This window comes from Olea europaea, chromosome 1 (genome assembly GCF_002742605.1).
Source record: "Olea europaea var. sylvestris chromosome 1, O_europaea_v1, whole genome shotgun sequence".
In the NCBI taxonomy this organism is placed as follows: Eukaryota; Viridiplantae; Streptophyta; class Magnoliopsida; order Lamiales; family Oleaceae; genus Olea; species Olea europaea.
In genome coordinates, this window is record NC_036237.1 from 1,504,612 (window position 1) to 1,519,911 (window position 15,300).

Sequence of the window (15,300 nt, forward strand, 5' to 3'; positions counted from 1 at the left end):
GCAAATAAACGAACGTAAATTCATAATGTGATTTTACAGAATATTACTCGAAGAATGGACATCAAACTAGAAATTTCCCACTTTCCCTTCTTAGAGTATGTGTGACATATCAAGAATACACATTCCCTTAAGATGTCCATCAAAAGCCTTAGCTGGTAAGGTCTTAGTGAACGAATCCGCAAGATTATCTGCTGATGCAATCTTACTAACCGTCACGTCTCCTCGATGAACAATTTCTCTAACAAGGTGATATTTTCTCTCGATGTGCTTGCCACGCTGATGACTCCTCAGTTCTTTAGCATTGGCAACCGCCCCACTATTATCGCAATAAAGCGTTATGGGCCCCATTGCCAAAGGTACCACGTCAAGGTCCAAAAGAGACTTCTTGAACCATACAACTTCTTTAGCAGCTTCATGGTGGAATCAGCAATACAAGATTGCTTGATACTCCTCCATACCACAGCTCCACTTCTCAGTGTAAATAGTGATCCCAATGTAGACTTCCTAGAGTCACGATCGGATTGAAAATCCGAATCAGTATATCCAATAGGATTTAGATCATATCTTAAGTAGACAAGCATATAATCTCTCGTTCTCCGAAGATACTTGAGTATATGCTTTACCGCTACACAATGCTCTGGTCCTGGATTAGACTGATAACGACTAACAATACCCACAGCATAACAAATATCCGATCTAGTGCAAAGCATAGTATACATGAGATTTCCCACAGCCGAAGCATAAGGAACCTTTCTCATGTAATCTATCTCTGTTGCATTCTTGGGACAGTGCTCTTTAGATAGATGAATTCCATGTCTAAAAGGAAGTTGTCCCTTTTTGGAATTCTGCATTGCAAATCTGGACAATATTTTGTCAATATATGAAACTTGGGATAATGCAATCCTTCTGTTTTTCCTATCTCGCAAGATACGGATTCCCAAAACATAACTAGCTTCTCCGAAGTCTTTCATATAAAACTGCTGTGACAACCATTTCTCTACAGATGACAATGTCCCTACATCATTTCCAATGAGTAGAATGTCATTTACATAAAGAATCAGAAAATCTACTTTCTTTCCTTGTATTCGTTTGTACACATAAGGTTTATCCAGATTTTGCTCAAAATCATAGATCTTAATAGTTTGATCAAATCTTACATTCCAAACTGTGGACGCTTGCTTGAGTCCATAAATGGATCTCTACAACTTGAAAACTTTCCTTTCATGGCCTTCTTTCACAAACCCTTCAGGTTGCATCATGTAAATGGTCTCCTCAAGACGTCCATTTAAAAATATTGTCTTGACATCCATTTGCCAAGCCCCATAATCATAATGAGCGACAATGGATAAAAGGACTCGAATAGATTTAAGCATGGCAACCGGTGAGAAGGTTTCTTCATAGTCGATGCTTTCTCTTTGGGTAAAACCCTTGGTCACTAGCCTTACTTTGAAAGTTTCAACGTTCCCATCTATACCTCTTTTCCTTTTATAGACCCACTTGCATCCTATAGGCTTTACCCCATTAGGTGTATTTACAAGATCCCAAACCTTGTTGGAATACATAGATTCCATTTCTAAGTTCATGGCTAATTTTTATGATTCAAAGTCTACATCCTCCATTGTTTCCTTAAACGAAGTGGGATCTTCTTCTTGTTCAGTAGAGATCGCCTAATAGGATTCTCCATAGAGCAAGTACCTAGAAGGTGGTCTCACAACCCTCCCACTACGAGTAATGGTTGAAGGTGCCTGATTGTCCAGTCTGACCAAAGGTCCTTCCTCTCTTCCCACTGTTTGATCCTATCCTTGGTTAGGAACAACATTCTCATTATCCCCATTTGAAAGGACATGTGGAGAGACAACAATGGGTGCCTCATTTTTTACTACCTCTGGTTCTATTTGCCTATGAGGCCCTGTGGGCATCACTTGCTCACTTGCTTCATCAGCAACCATTGGTTCAGTAGGAGGTTCCAAGTCATCACTATTAGATTCTATGCGGAAATCTGGAACTGAGTTGTTTGAACCATGTTCTAACGTCTCTTCCAATAGAATCTTAGTAGTAGACTTGTGTTCTTCTATATACTTATCCTCTAAGAAGGTTGCATTTGTGCTAACAAATACCTTCTTATCAAGAGGATTATAGAAGCAGTAACCTCTTGTTCTCTTTGGATATCCTACAAAGAAACAAACATCTGATCTTGATTCCATCTTATCCGTCTTTCCCTTTAGCACATGTGCTAGACATCTCCATATCCGAATGTGGTGTAAATTGGGCTTGCACCCATTCTACAATTCAAGAGGTGTCTTGCAAACTGACTTAGATGGTACCAAATTCAAGATATAAATGGTTGTTTGTAGTGCATATCCCAAAAAGGATATAGGCAATGAGGAATAACTCATCATTGATCTTACCATATCTAAAAGAGTTCGATTTCTTCTTTCCGAGACACCATTCTGTTGGGGAGTTCATGGTGCACTCAATTGGGATAATATCCTATTATCCGATTAAAATCTTGGGATAGATACTTGCCACCTCGATCAGATCGAAGGGCCTTGATACTCTTATCTAATTATTTCTCAACTTTCGTCTGAAACTCCGTGAAATTCTTCAAAGTTTCGGATTTGTGAGACATAAGGTATATGTATCCAAATCTAGAGTAATCATCCGTGAAGGTGATGAAGTACTCGTTTTCTCCTCTAGCCCGAGTACTAATAGGTCCACAAACATCAAAATGTACTAATTCCAAAACCTCTTTAGCCCTTAGTCCCTTAGCCTTAAAGGGCCTCTTGGTCATCTTTCCTCCTATACAAGATTCACAAGTTAGTATAGATTCCACCTCTAACTCATTTAAAGGACCATCCTTTACCAATCTTTGAATCCTATTTAGATTGATATGACCTAATCTAAGATGCCATAAGAGAGTTTCATTAGTACTAGACGACCTCTTTCTTTTCTTAGCAGTAGTAGTGTTATGTATAGAGCCAATCAAAAGACTTAAGACAAAAAGACTATTAACCATATGACCCGAACATATAACAGAATTATTCAATTTAATGACCACCGTAGAACGGGTAAAAAGTACCGAATAACCAATATGATATAAAAGTGCAACGGAAACCAAGTTCCGTGTAATTTCGGGAACATAATAACAGTCATCCAATATCAAATGCCTATGATTCTCAAAACATAAAGTAAAAGTGTCAACAGCTTTGACAGATACCACTGCTCCTATGCCAATCCTAAGAGTGTACTCCCCTTCACTGAAATACCTGGTTTTTTGGAATCCCTGAAAAGAATTGCAAACATGATTAGTGGCTCCAGAATCTACAATCCAGGTATTAGTAGAATTAACCACTAAGCATGACTCAATTAATAGGACATTATTGCCTTTACCTTGCTTCCACTTAGCTAGGTAATCTGGGCAGTTCCTCTTCTAGTGGCCCTTTTGTCCACAAATAAACACTTTTCCTTTGATTTTTCATCGGCAGTAGTTTTCTTCCCCTTTGACTTGCTATCTGGCTTTTTGTTTGGCTTCTTCCTCTTCTTTCCTTCTTTGCCACCAGAAGGCTTAGGATAAGAGGGTCCGACTGTAACAGTCAAAACACTTCCACTCCTAGCTTTTAGAATAGATTCAATATTTTGTAGCTCTTTTATTAATTCCGTCAGAGACATGTCCATCTTGCGTAGATTATAATCAACTATAAATTGTAAGAACATCTCATGAAGAGTCTCAAGGACCATGTCAATCTGTGTCTCGGAATCAATGTCAGCTCCTAAAACCTCTGCAGCATTGAAGTGACCAATCATGGTTAACATATGGTCCCTTACAGATGCACCCAGTTTCAAGCGTGTGTTCATAATTGCCCTAATGGAGGCTTGCCTAGCTTGTCGGCTTTGATGTCCAAACATCTCTTGAAGGCTTTCCATTATGTCAAAAGCAGTTTGCATATTCTGATGTTTCTGTTGTAATACATTTGACATGGATGCCAAAATGTAACAACGAGCCATCTCATTAGAATGATGCCACTTTTTATATGCAACCTTTTGAGATTCTGTGGAGTCATCTTTAGGGGTCTCGGGACAAATTTCATCCAGCACAAATTTTTATTTTTCAGAGGTAAGAACAATATTAAGATTTCTTTTCCAGTCAACGTAGTTTTCTCCCACGAGTTGATTTTTATTAAGTATTACTGATAATGGATTAAGTGACATTTTCTGTAAAATTAACGATTTGCGTATTAATAAAATGAGCAATAATCTTTGTATGATGCATGTATATGAATATGCAAATATAGACCCAAAACTATATTTGTAATCAAAAAATATTAAACCTTTACAACTTTTGACGTGCCCTCCATAGGAGGTCAATGTAATTGTTGGCAAGGTTGAGATCCTCCCACTCATTTTATTGAGTTAGGCATTTCATGTCACAAGAAAATGAGGATTGATTATTATTTGGTCTATGAATAATTTTGTTGAAATCTTCTATAGGAAGTCTCCCAAAATATTCATATATAAGTGTAATAATGTCCGTCAATAATTTTAAAATATCCGAAATATATAAGATGCCGTTTATAGGATGATCATCCCATTATTTCATTTTTAAAGAAATTCTATTACTAGATCCAATTTCAATTAATCTAAAATAACGTAGTTTTCCTATAGGGAGATCGATATAATTTGATACTAAACATACGTATTTTAATAACAAATTGGATGACGGAAGAGGCCTTAGGTTTATACATGCCTATAAACCATCACCCACTTATTATTTTGCACTGTTGGATTTTCACTCAATTAGTCCGCCAAATATAAACAATTATAATGACGCTAATTATAAAATATTCTTCAACAAATTAATTTAGAGTGATAAAAAAATATTTAAATGTAAATGCATATGATTTTAGTGCACCAGGTGGTGTTTCATTTAATTTACATGACATGCGATAATAATTAAATATTCATCCATCCATAAAGCGATAAAAACGATAATTAAATGAATAATAATCACTAATGACCCATCCTAAAAATTTAAATTACAACATGGATAAAAAGAATTACATTGGGCCACAGCCTGCTGCTGCCTCGCAAGGCAGCAACAAGCTGCTGCGGTCAGCAGCTTCTGCTGTTGCCCGCAAGGGCAGCAGCTGCTATGGCTGCTGGACCGATTTTTGGTGTTTTTGGTTTTATTTCTTGCTTTTTGTCCTTCCTTCTTCTCCATTGAAATTATAGCAACAAGTTTACAGTTCTTCCTCAAAATACAAAAACGAAAATGAAGAAAAAATACAAAAACTTAATACCTTATGGCTTACAATATTTCTAGAGAATAACTATAATAAATGAATTACAATAGGAAGTAAAAAAAATTCTAGGACCAAAAGTGATTATGAGTGTATCAACAATAAGTTTAAACATATTTAAAGCATAAACATGTCAAAATCAAATAACCTAACACCACCCAACTAAAATGCATATTACACTAGGATTTAAAAAAAAAAAAAAATCCTACTCAAGGCATACAATAACCTTGACTCTGATACCATTTTTTGGTTAATGAATTTTAATCATCACAATATGAAATTAATTTTCCTTTGAAGATTAAAATCATGTAAATAAGGATTTAATTGACCTTGAGATCATTGGATTATAAAATCCTCATATATATAGAAAGGGGAGATGATAACCTTTTTGAAGGAGCTATTAATGGCCTAGCCAATTACTTCCTTCCTTAGATATTCTCCCTTGTTCTCCACTAGGTATTATTTCTTTTTGGGGAATGTGAAAAGTGGCTAACCCTAATTCTCATTTAAAATATGTCAATAAAGTGCATAGTTATAATGACCAATTAGGGTTTGAAAATTGCACAAATTTCATTAGACTTTATTGTAGTAGGCCAATTAAATCACATACCTTTTATTGGAGCTAAGAAAGGGACCTAATTAGACTCACATGATCCAAACTCCAATAGATGTTTTCAATTGGGTCAACTCTTGACCAATTGAGATACATCTATTAATCCCGACTTATTCTACCAAAAAATCGAGATTGCACTCTCAAGTCGAGTAATAGTTATAGACGCAAGTTATGATCCAATAACAATATCCTCTGATTATCGTTCCACAAGTCAACCCCCATTTGACCGTCAATATGTTGAAACTAGCAAAATGATCATTTTGCCCTTCAATATGTATTACCCTCTAAGTCTCACTTTCATACGGCAAATTCGTTGTGATCAAATCACAATGTAAAGTCCAATGATCTCATCGTCGACCTACTGAGCTCAAATTCAATTTGCCTAGGAAAATACCTTGGAGTGACGATCGTCTCATCTCGATGATTAACGGATTCCAATATTGTAAGTATATGATCTGTAATTGTTTCAGCCCGATTCCCAAAGCACCGAGATCAATCTTCCATTTAAGACTTTACTCATTGGTACCTTAAATAATTTGAACTAGCAATCAAAGGTACATTACTCACTCAGGATTTAAGTGACCTGTTTGATAATCAAGTAGAGTCTCATTTCAAACGGTCACAAATGAGTCATCTACGCTGTCCGGTTCAATGTGCATCAAAACACATTATTGTTCCTATTTCAAGATCTAGACAAATCTTAATAAGAACAATACAATCTTATCAATATAAAGCGTCCAATTTTATGAACCGATTGTGAACGACATAATTTTGATCATATCACAAATTGTGTCTTACTATACCTGATCCATCTAGTATACAATTTGTGACATCCTATATGATCATGAAACCTTAGACAATCACTTCAAATTATAACACGCAAATAAACGAACGTAAATTCATAATGTGATTTTACAGAACATTACTCGAAGAATGAGCATCAAACTAACAATCGGATCGTTCAGGCTTAGTATTCAAGAATTGGAACCATCCATAACAGTTCGAGTATTTTGTAGATAGATTCATCCAACTCTATGTAATTTCAAGATGCGAGCCATTTCAATTCTGGATGCGATTAAGCTATAACATAACAATTAAAAAAATAATAGTAAGAAACAAGGTATTGTTCAACTTATTTCTTTGAAAAATCTTAAATGGTTCTATTGAACATTGGATGCAGCGGCGAATCCAATACCTAGTGAGCGTATGTAATTTCGAGAATTTCAAGTTCACTCTCTCAGCTCAATTGGTAAGAGACTATTTAATAAACCAGAGGTCAAGCGTTCGACTCTTTACAAGAACAATCCTTAATTTAATTATTTTAGTTTAATATATTTTATCATTTTGAAATATTTGTTATTAAAACCAATGCAATGGGGAAAAGATTTTAACTATGGTCTCCTTCAGAATTGACGAAAGTTTGACCACTACAGGGTTTGATGGGTATTAACAATAAGTGTAAAATATATGTTCAAATTTTGAAAGAATCGAACAAAGAGTGAAACTGGAGCAATGAGAAAAATTCGAACCGCGCTCATTGTATAATTTTGGAATGCATTGCTACTTTGGCATTTGATTTCTATAAAATTTTTGAATGCCTTACTACTTTGGCATTTGATGAATGTCAAAATCAAATATAACAGTAATATAATAATAGATATATTTGATTTTTATTGCGGTCATCGTTGGTGGACGGTCAACAATCACCCATGCTTACTTGAACTCTTGGATTTGCTCCTGCTTGCACAGTTCTCCTTTAAAAGTTAGGATACCCAATTTTTCAAAAAATTCTTTAATAATTCTAATTGTTTGTCTTCTTCCTCCTTCTCTATCCATTTTTTTTTTTTTATAAACTATTAAGTATGACATAGTTATTAACAGCAAAAAGTATAGAGGTTGGCATCAGATTCTGGGTATTTCAAGAACTGGCAAGTCATTATATTCCAATTATTTGGCAAATGGAAATATTCGAGTTTATGTAATTTCGAAACCAAATTACAACTGAAGATTCCAATTAAAATGCCCCACTCTACCTCCGATATCCGTAGTGTTTAGTCACATGAAATCCATTATAGAAGGCAAAGTTGTCATTTAAGCTAGTGGCTTAGTTCTAATATTCAAATGTTGAGAGGGTGAACTGCAAAGTTACGGAAACTTAATTTGGAAAGTTTCTGAAACTTTTTCAAGCCGTTATAATGACCAATTAGGGTTTGAAAATTGCACAAATTTCATTAGACTTTATTGTAGTAGGCCAATTAAATCACATACCTTTTATTGGAGCTAAGAAAGGGACCTAATTAGACTCACATGATCCAAACTCCAATAGATGTTTTCAATTGGGTCAACTCTTGACCAATTGAGATACATCTATTAATCCCGACTTATTCTACCAAAAAATCGAGATTGCACTCTCAAGTCGAGTAATAGTTATAGAAGCAAGTTATGATCCAATAACAATATCCTCTGATTATCGTTCCACAAGTCAACCCCCATTTGACCGTCAATATGTTGAAACTAGCAAAATGATCATTTTGCCCTTCAATATGTATTACCCTCTAAGTCTCACTTTCATACGGCAAATTCGTTGTGATCAAATCACAATGTAAAGTCCAATGATCTCATCGTCGACCTACTGAGCTCAAATTCAATTTGCCTAGGAAAATACCTTGGAGTGACGATCGTCTCATCTCGATGATTAACGGATTCCAATATTGTAAGTATATGATCTGTAATTGTTTCAGCCCGATTCCCAAAGCACCGAGATCAATCTTCCATTTAAGACTTTACTCATTGGTACCTTAAATAATTTGAACTAGCAATCAAAGGTACATTACTCACTCAGGATTTAAGTGACCTGTTTGATAATCAAGTAGAGTCTCATTTCAAACGGTCACAAATGAGTCATCTACGCTGTCCGGTTCAATGTGCATCAAAACACATTATTGTTCCTATTTCAAGATCTAGACAAATCTTAATAAGAACAATACAATCTCTTCCATTTAAGACTTTACTCATTGGTACCTTAAATAATTTGAACTAGCAATCAAAGGTACATTACTCACTCAGGATTTAAGTGACCTGTTTGATAATCAAGTAGAGTCTCATTTCAAACGGTCACAAATGAGTCATCTACGCTGTCCGGTTCAATGTGCATCAAAACACATTATTGTTCCTATTTCAAGATCTAGACAAATCTTAATAAGAACAATACAATTTTATCAATATAAAGCGTCCAATTTTATGAACCGATTGTGAACGACATAATTTTGATCATATCACAAATTGTGTCTTACTATACCCGATCCATCGAGTATACAATTTGTGACATCCTATATGATCATGAAACCTTAGACAATCACTTCAAATTATAACACGCAAATAAACGAACGTAAATTCATAATGTGATTTTACAGAACATTACTCGAAGAATGAGCATCAAACTAACAATCGGATCGTTCAGTCTTAGTATTCAAGAATTGGAACCATCCATAACAGTTCGAGTATTTTGTAGATAGATTCATCCAACTCTATGTAATTTCAAGATGCGAGCCATTTCAATTCTGGATGCGATTAAGCTATAACATAACAATTAAAAAAATAATAGTAAGAAACAAGGTATTGTTCAACTTATTTCTTTGAAAAATCTTAAATGGTTCTATTGAACATTGGATGCATCAATTCGTCTTTTCTATTGGGTGAGTCACCAAAGGCTTATTGAACGTCAAAGTAGACAAAGATGCAAATATGCCTACACAAACAATATGTAAAAGTAGATAGAAAAAAGTAATGATTGTCACTAAATAAAGTCGTACGTATATCTAAAAAAGCCAACTTTATTAAGATTTATACAATCTAACAGAGGGACCCGCCCTTAAAACAACATATCCAATCTTCGAAAAGTGCTTACCCACATTACCTTGCATATTGAATCCTTTACTCTAGTCAGGATGTTGTCTAGCTTTTTCGTTCCAAGCTTTCTCAAAATCAACAAGTTCATTTAAAAAGAACAAAATTACTTGAATGTGAACTGAAAGTTACAAAAAAAAAAGTCATGTAACAGTAATACACACAATCTAGATACAATACTTACACGAATTGATCTGAATCACCTCATTCAACCAAAGAGGCATATTTAAATTATATATCTTCTTCGTTCTTCGTCTTTCTACACAACAATCTAGTTCCTAGCTCTGAAATAAAGTCTCATAATAGTTCTATTTAAAAACATAAATATATATTTTAGTATGGAACTTAAAAAATTTCGTTAGGTCCATAAAGATCCAATTGTAATCTAAATTGCTAAAATCAGTTTTTTATCCTTCCCATTATAGGGCACATGTTCCAAATTTCACTATGATCAACTATTAAATAAAGATGTTAAGTTGCCCAAACGAACTCATGCCAAACAAAGATTTTAAAAATCATCAAAAAACTTTCTAACAAAAATTATCACAAATCACAAAAATAAGAACTACAAAATCTAGCAAAGTATAAACATCCAAACAATTACAAGAACTGATCGATTGCAAACTCTATCCATTACCAAAAAAAGAAAAGAAAAAGGATACCCTTAAATATCTGATGATCAAACCCTCAATAAAGAAAGAACAAAAATTATAAAGAAACGAAACTAAACCATCATTAAAGCTCAGTGTATTATGATACATGTCAAGTAATATAAATCATAACTAAAAAAAAAATTACAAAAACTTCTCACAAATTAAATGAATTGGATCTCCACTAAACATACACAACTTCCTTCGTGTATTATCACAAAGAAACAAAGTAATTATACCCAAAAATAGTGAAGAAAAAGAATAGTTAACTGCGAGACGACGAGAATTGCTTAAATAATTTAGTGCACATCTCCTTCAACAATACATGAACCCATTGAAAAAACAAACAATTAAATCTATTGTAAATACCAAACAACATTGAAATCAAAGAGAAATAGCGATCTCATTAAAATCAAATTCTTCAACATAAGTGACAAGAACAAAGAATAAAATAAAGTGCCAAAGACGAAAAATTATACATTTAAATATTAGAAAATTAAGCAAAAGAAGAACACACAATATGGAATGAGCCAAACCTACTTGTAGAAATTGGGTGAGCCACAAAGAATTCCATCTTCATAACACCTGCTAAAAATGAAAGTGTGTGCAACATTTCATTTTCTGCATTGAGACTAAAATGTAGGAAAAATTCTCGTGGCTTGTGCAATCATAGAAGACAATGAGAAATCAAGAGAGGGTTCTTGCCAAAAACACAAAAGTAATTACCTTCCAAAACTAGGGCAATATCCTGAAGTAAAAAAATTGTAAAGTCCATAAGTACAATTACAAGCTTGTGAACAAAATGGAAATGACTGAAGTCCAAAAATAAAAACCAATAACAATAGACACAAGATTTTTCAAACTTCTATTGGCCGATTAATCCCATCAAAGGTTTTAGAATTGTTGGTAACTTTAGAACACTATGCTAAATTAAGTTAAAAAATTTACACAAATATCATAATTCTTGAAATGGTTCTAAGCAAAATAAATGTAGGAACCAGAAGTCAAAACAAGATATAGAATAGAAAATCAAGAATCTAATTATAACAATGTATATTCCCCAACTAAAGGAAAAAAGTTAGAAATAAGCAGCCACGCAGCAAACATAAATAGAGGAACAAGCATCTAAATTAAAAGCCAACAAAAGAGAAGATTACAAAAGTAAACAATGAATCAATAAAAAAATTGAACTTCGAACTGATAATCAAAGAGTTATGTAGAAAACCATGATGTTGAAAATGTCCAGAAATAAATGCAGAAGAAGTATTGATCGTTCCAAAATGAACATTGGCACTTAGATTTACATGGACTTTATCTTATCCTACCTCATTAACTTGGAGATAGGTACCATTGAGTAGAAATCTTCCTCATATAGCTGTTTAGCAAGTATCTGACATGATTGGTTATACTGATTAGATTCATTAAGATAGGAATTCTTTTGTAAAATGATGAAGGAAGATTTGTACCCAAAACCATCAAGAATCAACTAAGAAAACGAATTAATTTAAAAAATCTTACCCAGTAGAGTGGCGCCGCTACTGGCTTCGATTCCACCAACTTAAGAATAGAATGGAACCTTATACACTAAAAAAAGAAAAGGTTAGTTGATACATATACAAGATTTCAACCTAAAATCATCAAGAATAAATAGATAAAACGAATTGTTTCCAAATAGAAAATTACTCTAAATGTAATCAAATATCAAACCGATATACTTCACCTCGCCAATCACCAATTTCTAGGTAAATTTTCCACTTTTTTGGGGAAGGTTTTAGAAAACCTGGAACACGGACAGAGAGAAAAATGTCGAACACAAAACCAATAAGGCTAAAGGAAATTGAATAACCATATACAAAAAGAGGAAAATGAAGGTTTGAGGATTCTAATTCTACATGTAAAAATCTCAATATTCCACAATTTTTTTGGGTTCTTCTGAAGAATTTCAAACAAGGGACAGAAATCCTGGAAAAAAAGAGTTGAAAAAGGCTGAAGAGAGAAGAGAAATGTTGCGTGTGTTAGATGAAAATTTGAAAAATGGAGATCACAAAGACCAAAGAAGAAGGTTGCATGGCTGAGAAGAGAAAAGCAACAATAGGAAAGTAAATAAAAAAGGCATCAGGGTAGTGCTAGATGTACATTAGCCCTTACATAAAAGTATCCATAATGCTTAGGTGGCGATATATTGGTGATATTTTCACTCAAAATCTCGCCAGCTTTAATAAAAATGAAAACCCTAAATTTGAAATGTAAAACCCACGTTTTCTTTCATTCTCCTCATTTTCCACCCCCAATCATCTTTCATTCCCTCCATTTCTCACTCCCCACTTGTCGAGCCCAAGCTCCTCTGACCCAACTTCGACCCAGACGCAACCCAAACCGACAGAAAGAACCAATTTCTTCTCCTTATCTGCTATGGAAGCCAATGAAATTGAAGAAAACAGCAAGAACGATATTTTTTTTCTTTGACATTTGATCTCAAATTTGATCTTATATAATAAATGAGAAGCATATATAAATATTTAATTTCATCTTCTTCCTATAATGCAGAGAAATGTACCCAGATTGAAATAGAGTCACAAACCATGTTCGACAACATGGTCAGCGAGAAGCGGGCAATTTGGAATGGCAATTTGAAAACTGATGTGGGACTAATTTGGTGTTAGAAATGTGAGAATTTGTGTTGTTGAAAATGTGGGAATTTTTGTGGTTTTAGTTTGTGAAAACACAGTGAGAAGTAGGCAGTTTATGTAAACTGAAATGTATTGTTTAAAATGATGGTTGGACTATTTAAAATGTGGGAATTTCTGTTGTTTATGGCAATTGATATTCACCTTGAGAAGTAGGCAACCTAAAAAGAATTTAGTTGTGTCATAATGGTTGAAGAGTTACATTCACTTCCACAGATTTGAAAAATGAAAATGTCCAGCTATATAATGTCATTTGATTGCTAAAATTCCAAAGGAACCGCTATTGCACTAAAGAAATCATTCTTCATCTCTTCGACTGCTTCATAGAAGTGGTTGAAACCCCCAAAAGAAACTACGTTCAATGGCTTCAATATCACCACGTAACCCAGGAAAGTGAAAGGGTCCCTGCTCGGATGACTCGAATGGGATCCCTTTAACCACTTGGTCTCTTACATCCTCCTCGGTGTATTCTTTGTTAGACTGTACCATCTCTCTAGGCCTGAGATGAGAATAATAGGATTTAGATTATATACGACAGTTTATGCAAGGCAACCATATATTTTGACATAAATCTAGATGATAGTCCAAACTAAATATAACAAACTCGTCAGGGATCTCTACAAAAATATAAAAGCAAATGCAGTCCACAAAAACATAAAGAGAAAATTAAGAGCAGTTTGTCCAGTCAAATCTCTTTTTCTTCTTCGTTTAACGCCATTTTTTATCCACAAGAAATCATCAATTATTTTTTGAAAAAGGACAGTAAAAAGCTCAGAAAATTACAAAATTTACAGCAACCCAAGGCAAAATCAATACGCTATCACATAAAAAAAACTAATTCCAAATAATCAAACACTAAACCATTTCACATTACTCAATAATTGAATCATCGATGAGATATACGCAAAGGATTCAGCCCACACACACACACAGATAGGGAGTGAAATCTACCCATTTCATGTCCAGTGAAAAGCAAGGTATAGAACTTCGAAAATTCCGACCCAAACAAAAAAATGAAGAAATCCACCAAAACAGAAATAAAAACCATTTTAAAACAACGCATAGTCAAGTTAAAGATGCCGTCGTACATTTGTCTCAGTCAATCTGCTCATCGTCGTCGACTCACCGTCGATCGTTAGAGGATTTCAATTAGACAGAATATTGTGCGACTATTTCTTGTGCAAAGAGGAGGTTTTGAGGAATCTAATGAGGTAGGGGCTTTTTAGGAATTCTATCAAAATTTTTAACCCATTCTTTAATGGCCACTGGAAATTGAAATTCAAATAATGCCAACTCAGAATTATGGACAAGCTGATGTACAAGGTAATGTACAACCAACATTACCCCGGAAAAAAATGGGAAGAAAGGGAAAGGTGGACTTTGTTGAAATGGACAACACGTTTTGACCAAGATGACACCATATTTGTACAGTAAAATGGGATTTGATTACAATTGCATCTACAATGACCCTTCATTGCCCTTTTTATTTAAGGTTAGATAATGGAAAACTTTAGCATCAATTATACGTAGCTCCCCACGTTGAGACTGAACTACTACAAATGTGTTGTGTTTTGCCTCTTTCTAATTTCATTTTGAGGCCAAATTCCCCGACAGTAATTAGACTAGTAATCTTATTTTTTCTTAAATTATGAGGGTAAGGAAGAAAATGAAGAAATCTTGAAGCAATCGAAGAAGACAATGTAGATGATGTTTCTAAGATTAAGTCATTGAAACATGCTTGAAGATGCATGAGCAATGCTACATTAGGAAGTTCTAGCTCTACTTTATTCGCCACTAAACGTTTTGTTTTTAATTGGCACTATATTCTAGAAGAAGCCTTCGACCTATATGATTTTTCAAATTTAATCTTTGGATGAACAACTAATTCATATATGCTTCTTTGCCTCTTTATTATGGACACTTGGTAAAGCAAACGTTACGAACAAATAGAGAGAATGCTATTTTAAAGAATATAACATTTTTGCTGTTGGAAGAATACAACGGATTTTATTAAATTGTATATCAACAAGAATTAAATAATTTGGAATATAGTTAATACATAAGTGTTTTAGAAGTTACCCTTGTAGCGCACTTTAAACAAAATTCTTTTGAACTTTGATCTCCTTGATTCCACCTTCAAGCCTCCT

The 15,300-nt window shown here is 34.1% G+C and overlaps 1 protein-coding gene and 1 long non-coding RNA gene across 2 annotated transcripts; both read right to left on the reverse strand.

The window, feature by feature from the left end:
• Positions 1-1,667: 1,667 nt before the first annotated feature.
• On the reverse strand, positions 1,668-2,411 carry LOC111401554. The gene is made up of 3 exons (XM_023029383.1): positions 2,325-2,411; positions 1,884-2,282; positions 1,668-1,796 (listed from the first exon to the last, which is right to left on the reverse strand). Exons 1-3 carry the CDS (start codon positions 2,409-2,411, stop codon positions 1,668-1,670), a joined length of 615 nt encoding a protein of 204 aa, XP_022885151.1.
• Positions 2,412-10,913: 8,502 nt separating this feature from the next.
• Positions 10,914-14,373, reverse strand: LOC111410739. Its single transcript, XR_002705755.1, has 4 exons — positions 14,242-14,373; positions 11,985-13,652; positions 11,792-11,856; positions 10,914-11,214 (listed from the first exon to the last, which is right to left on the reverse strand). It is a non-coding gene; the product is annotated as an uncharacterized LOC111410739 (long non-coding RNA).
• Positions 14,374-15,300: the final 927 nt, after the last annotated feature.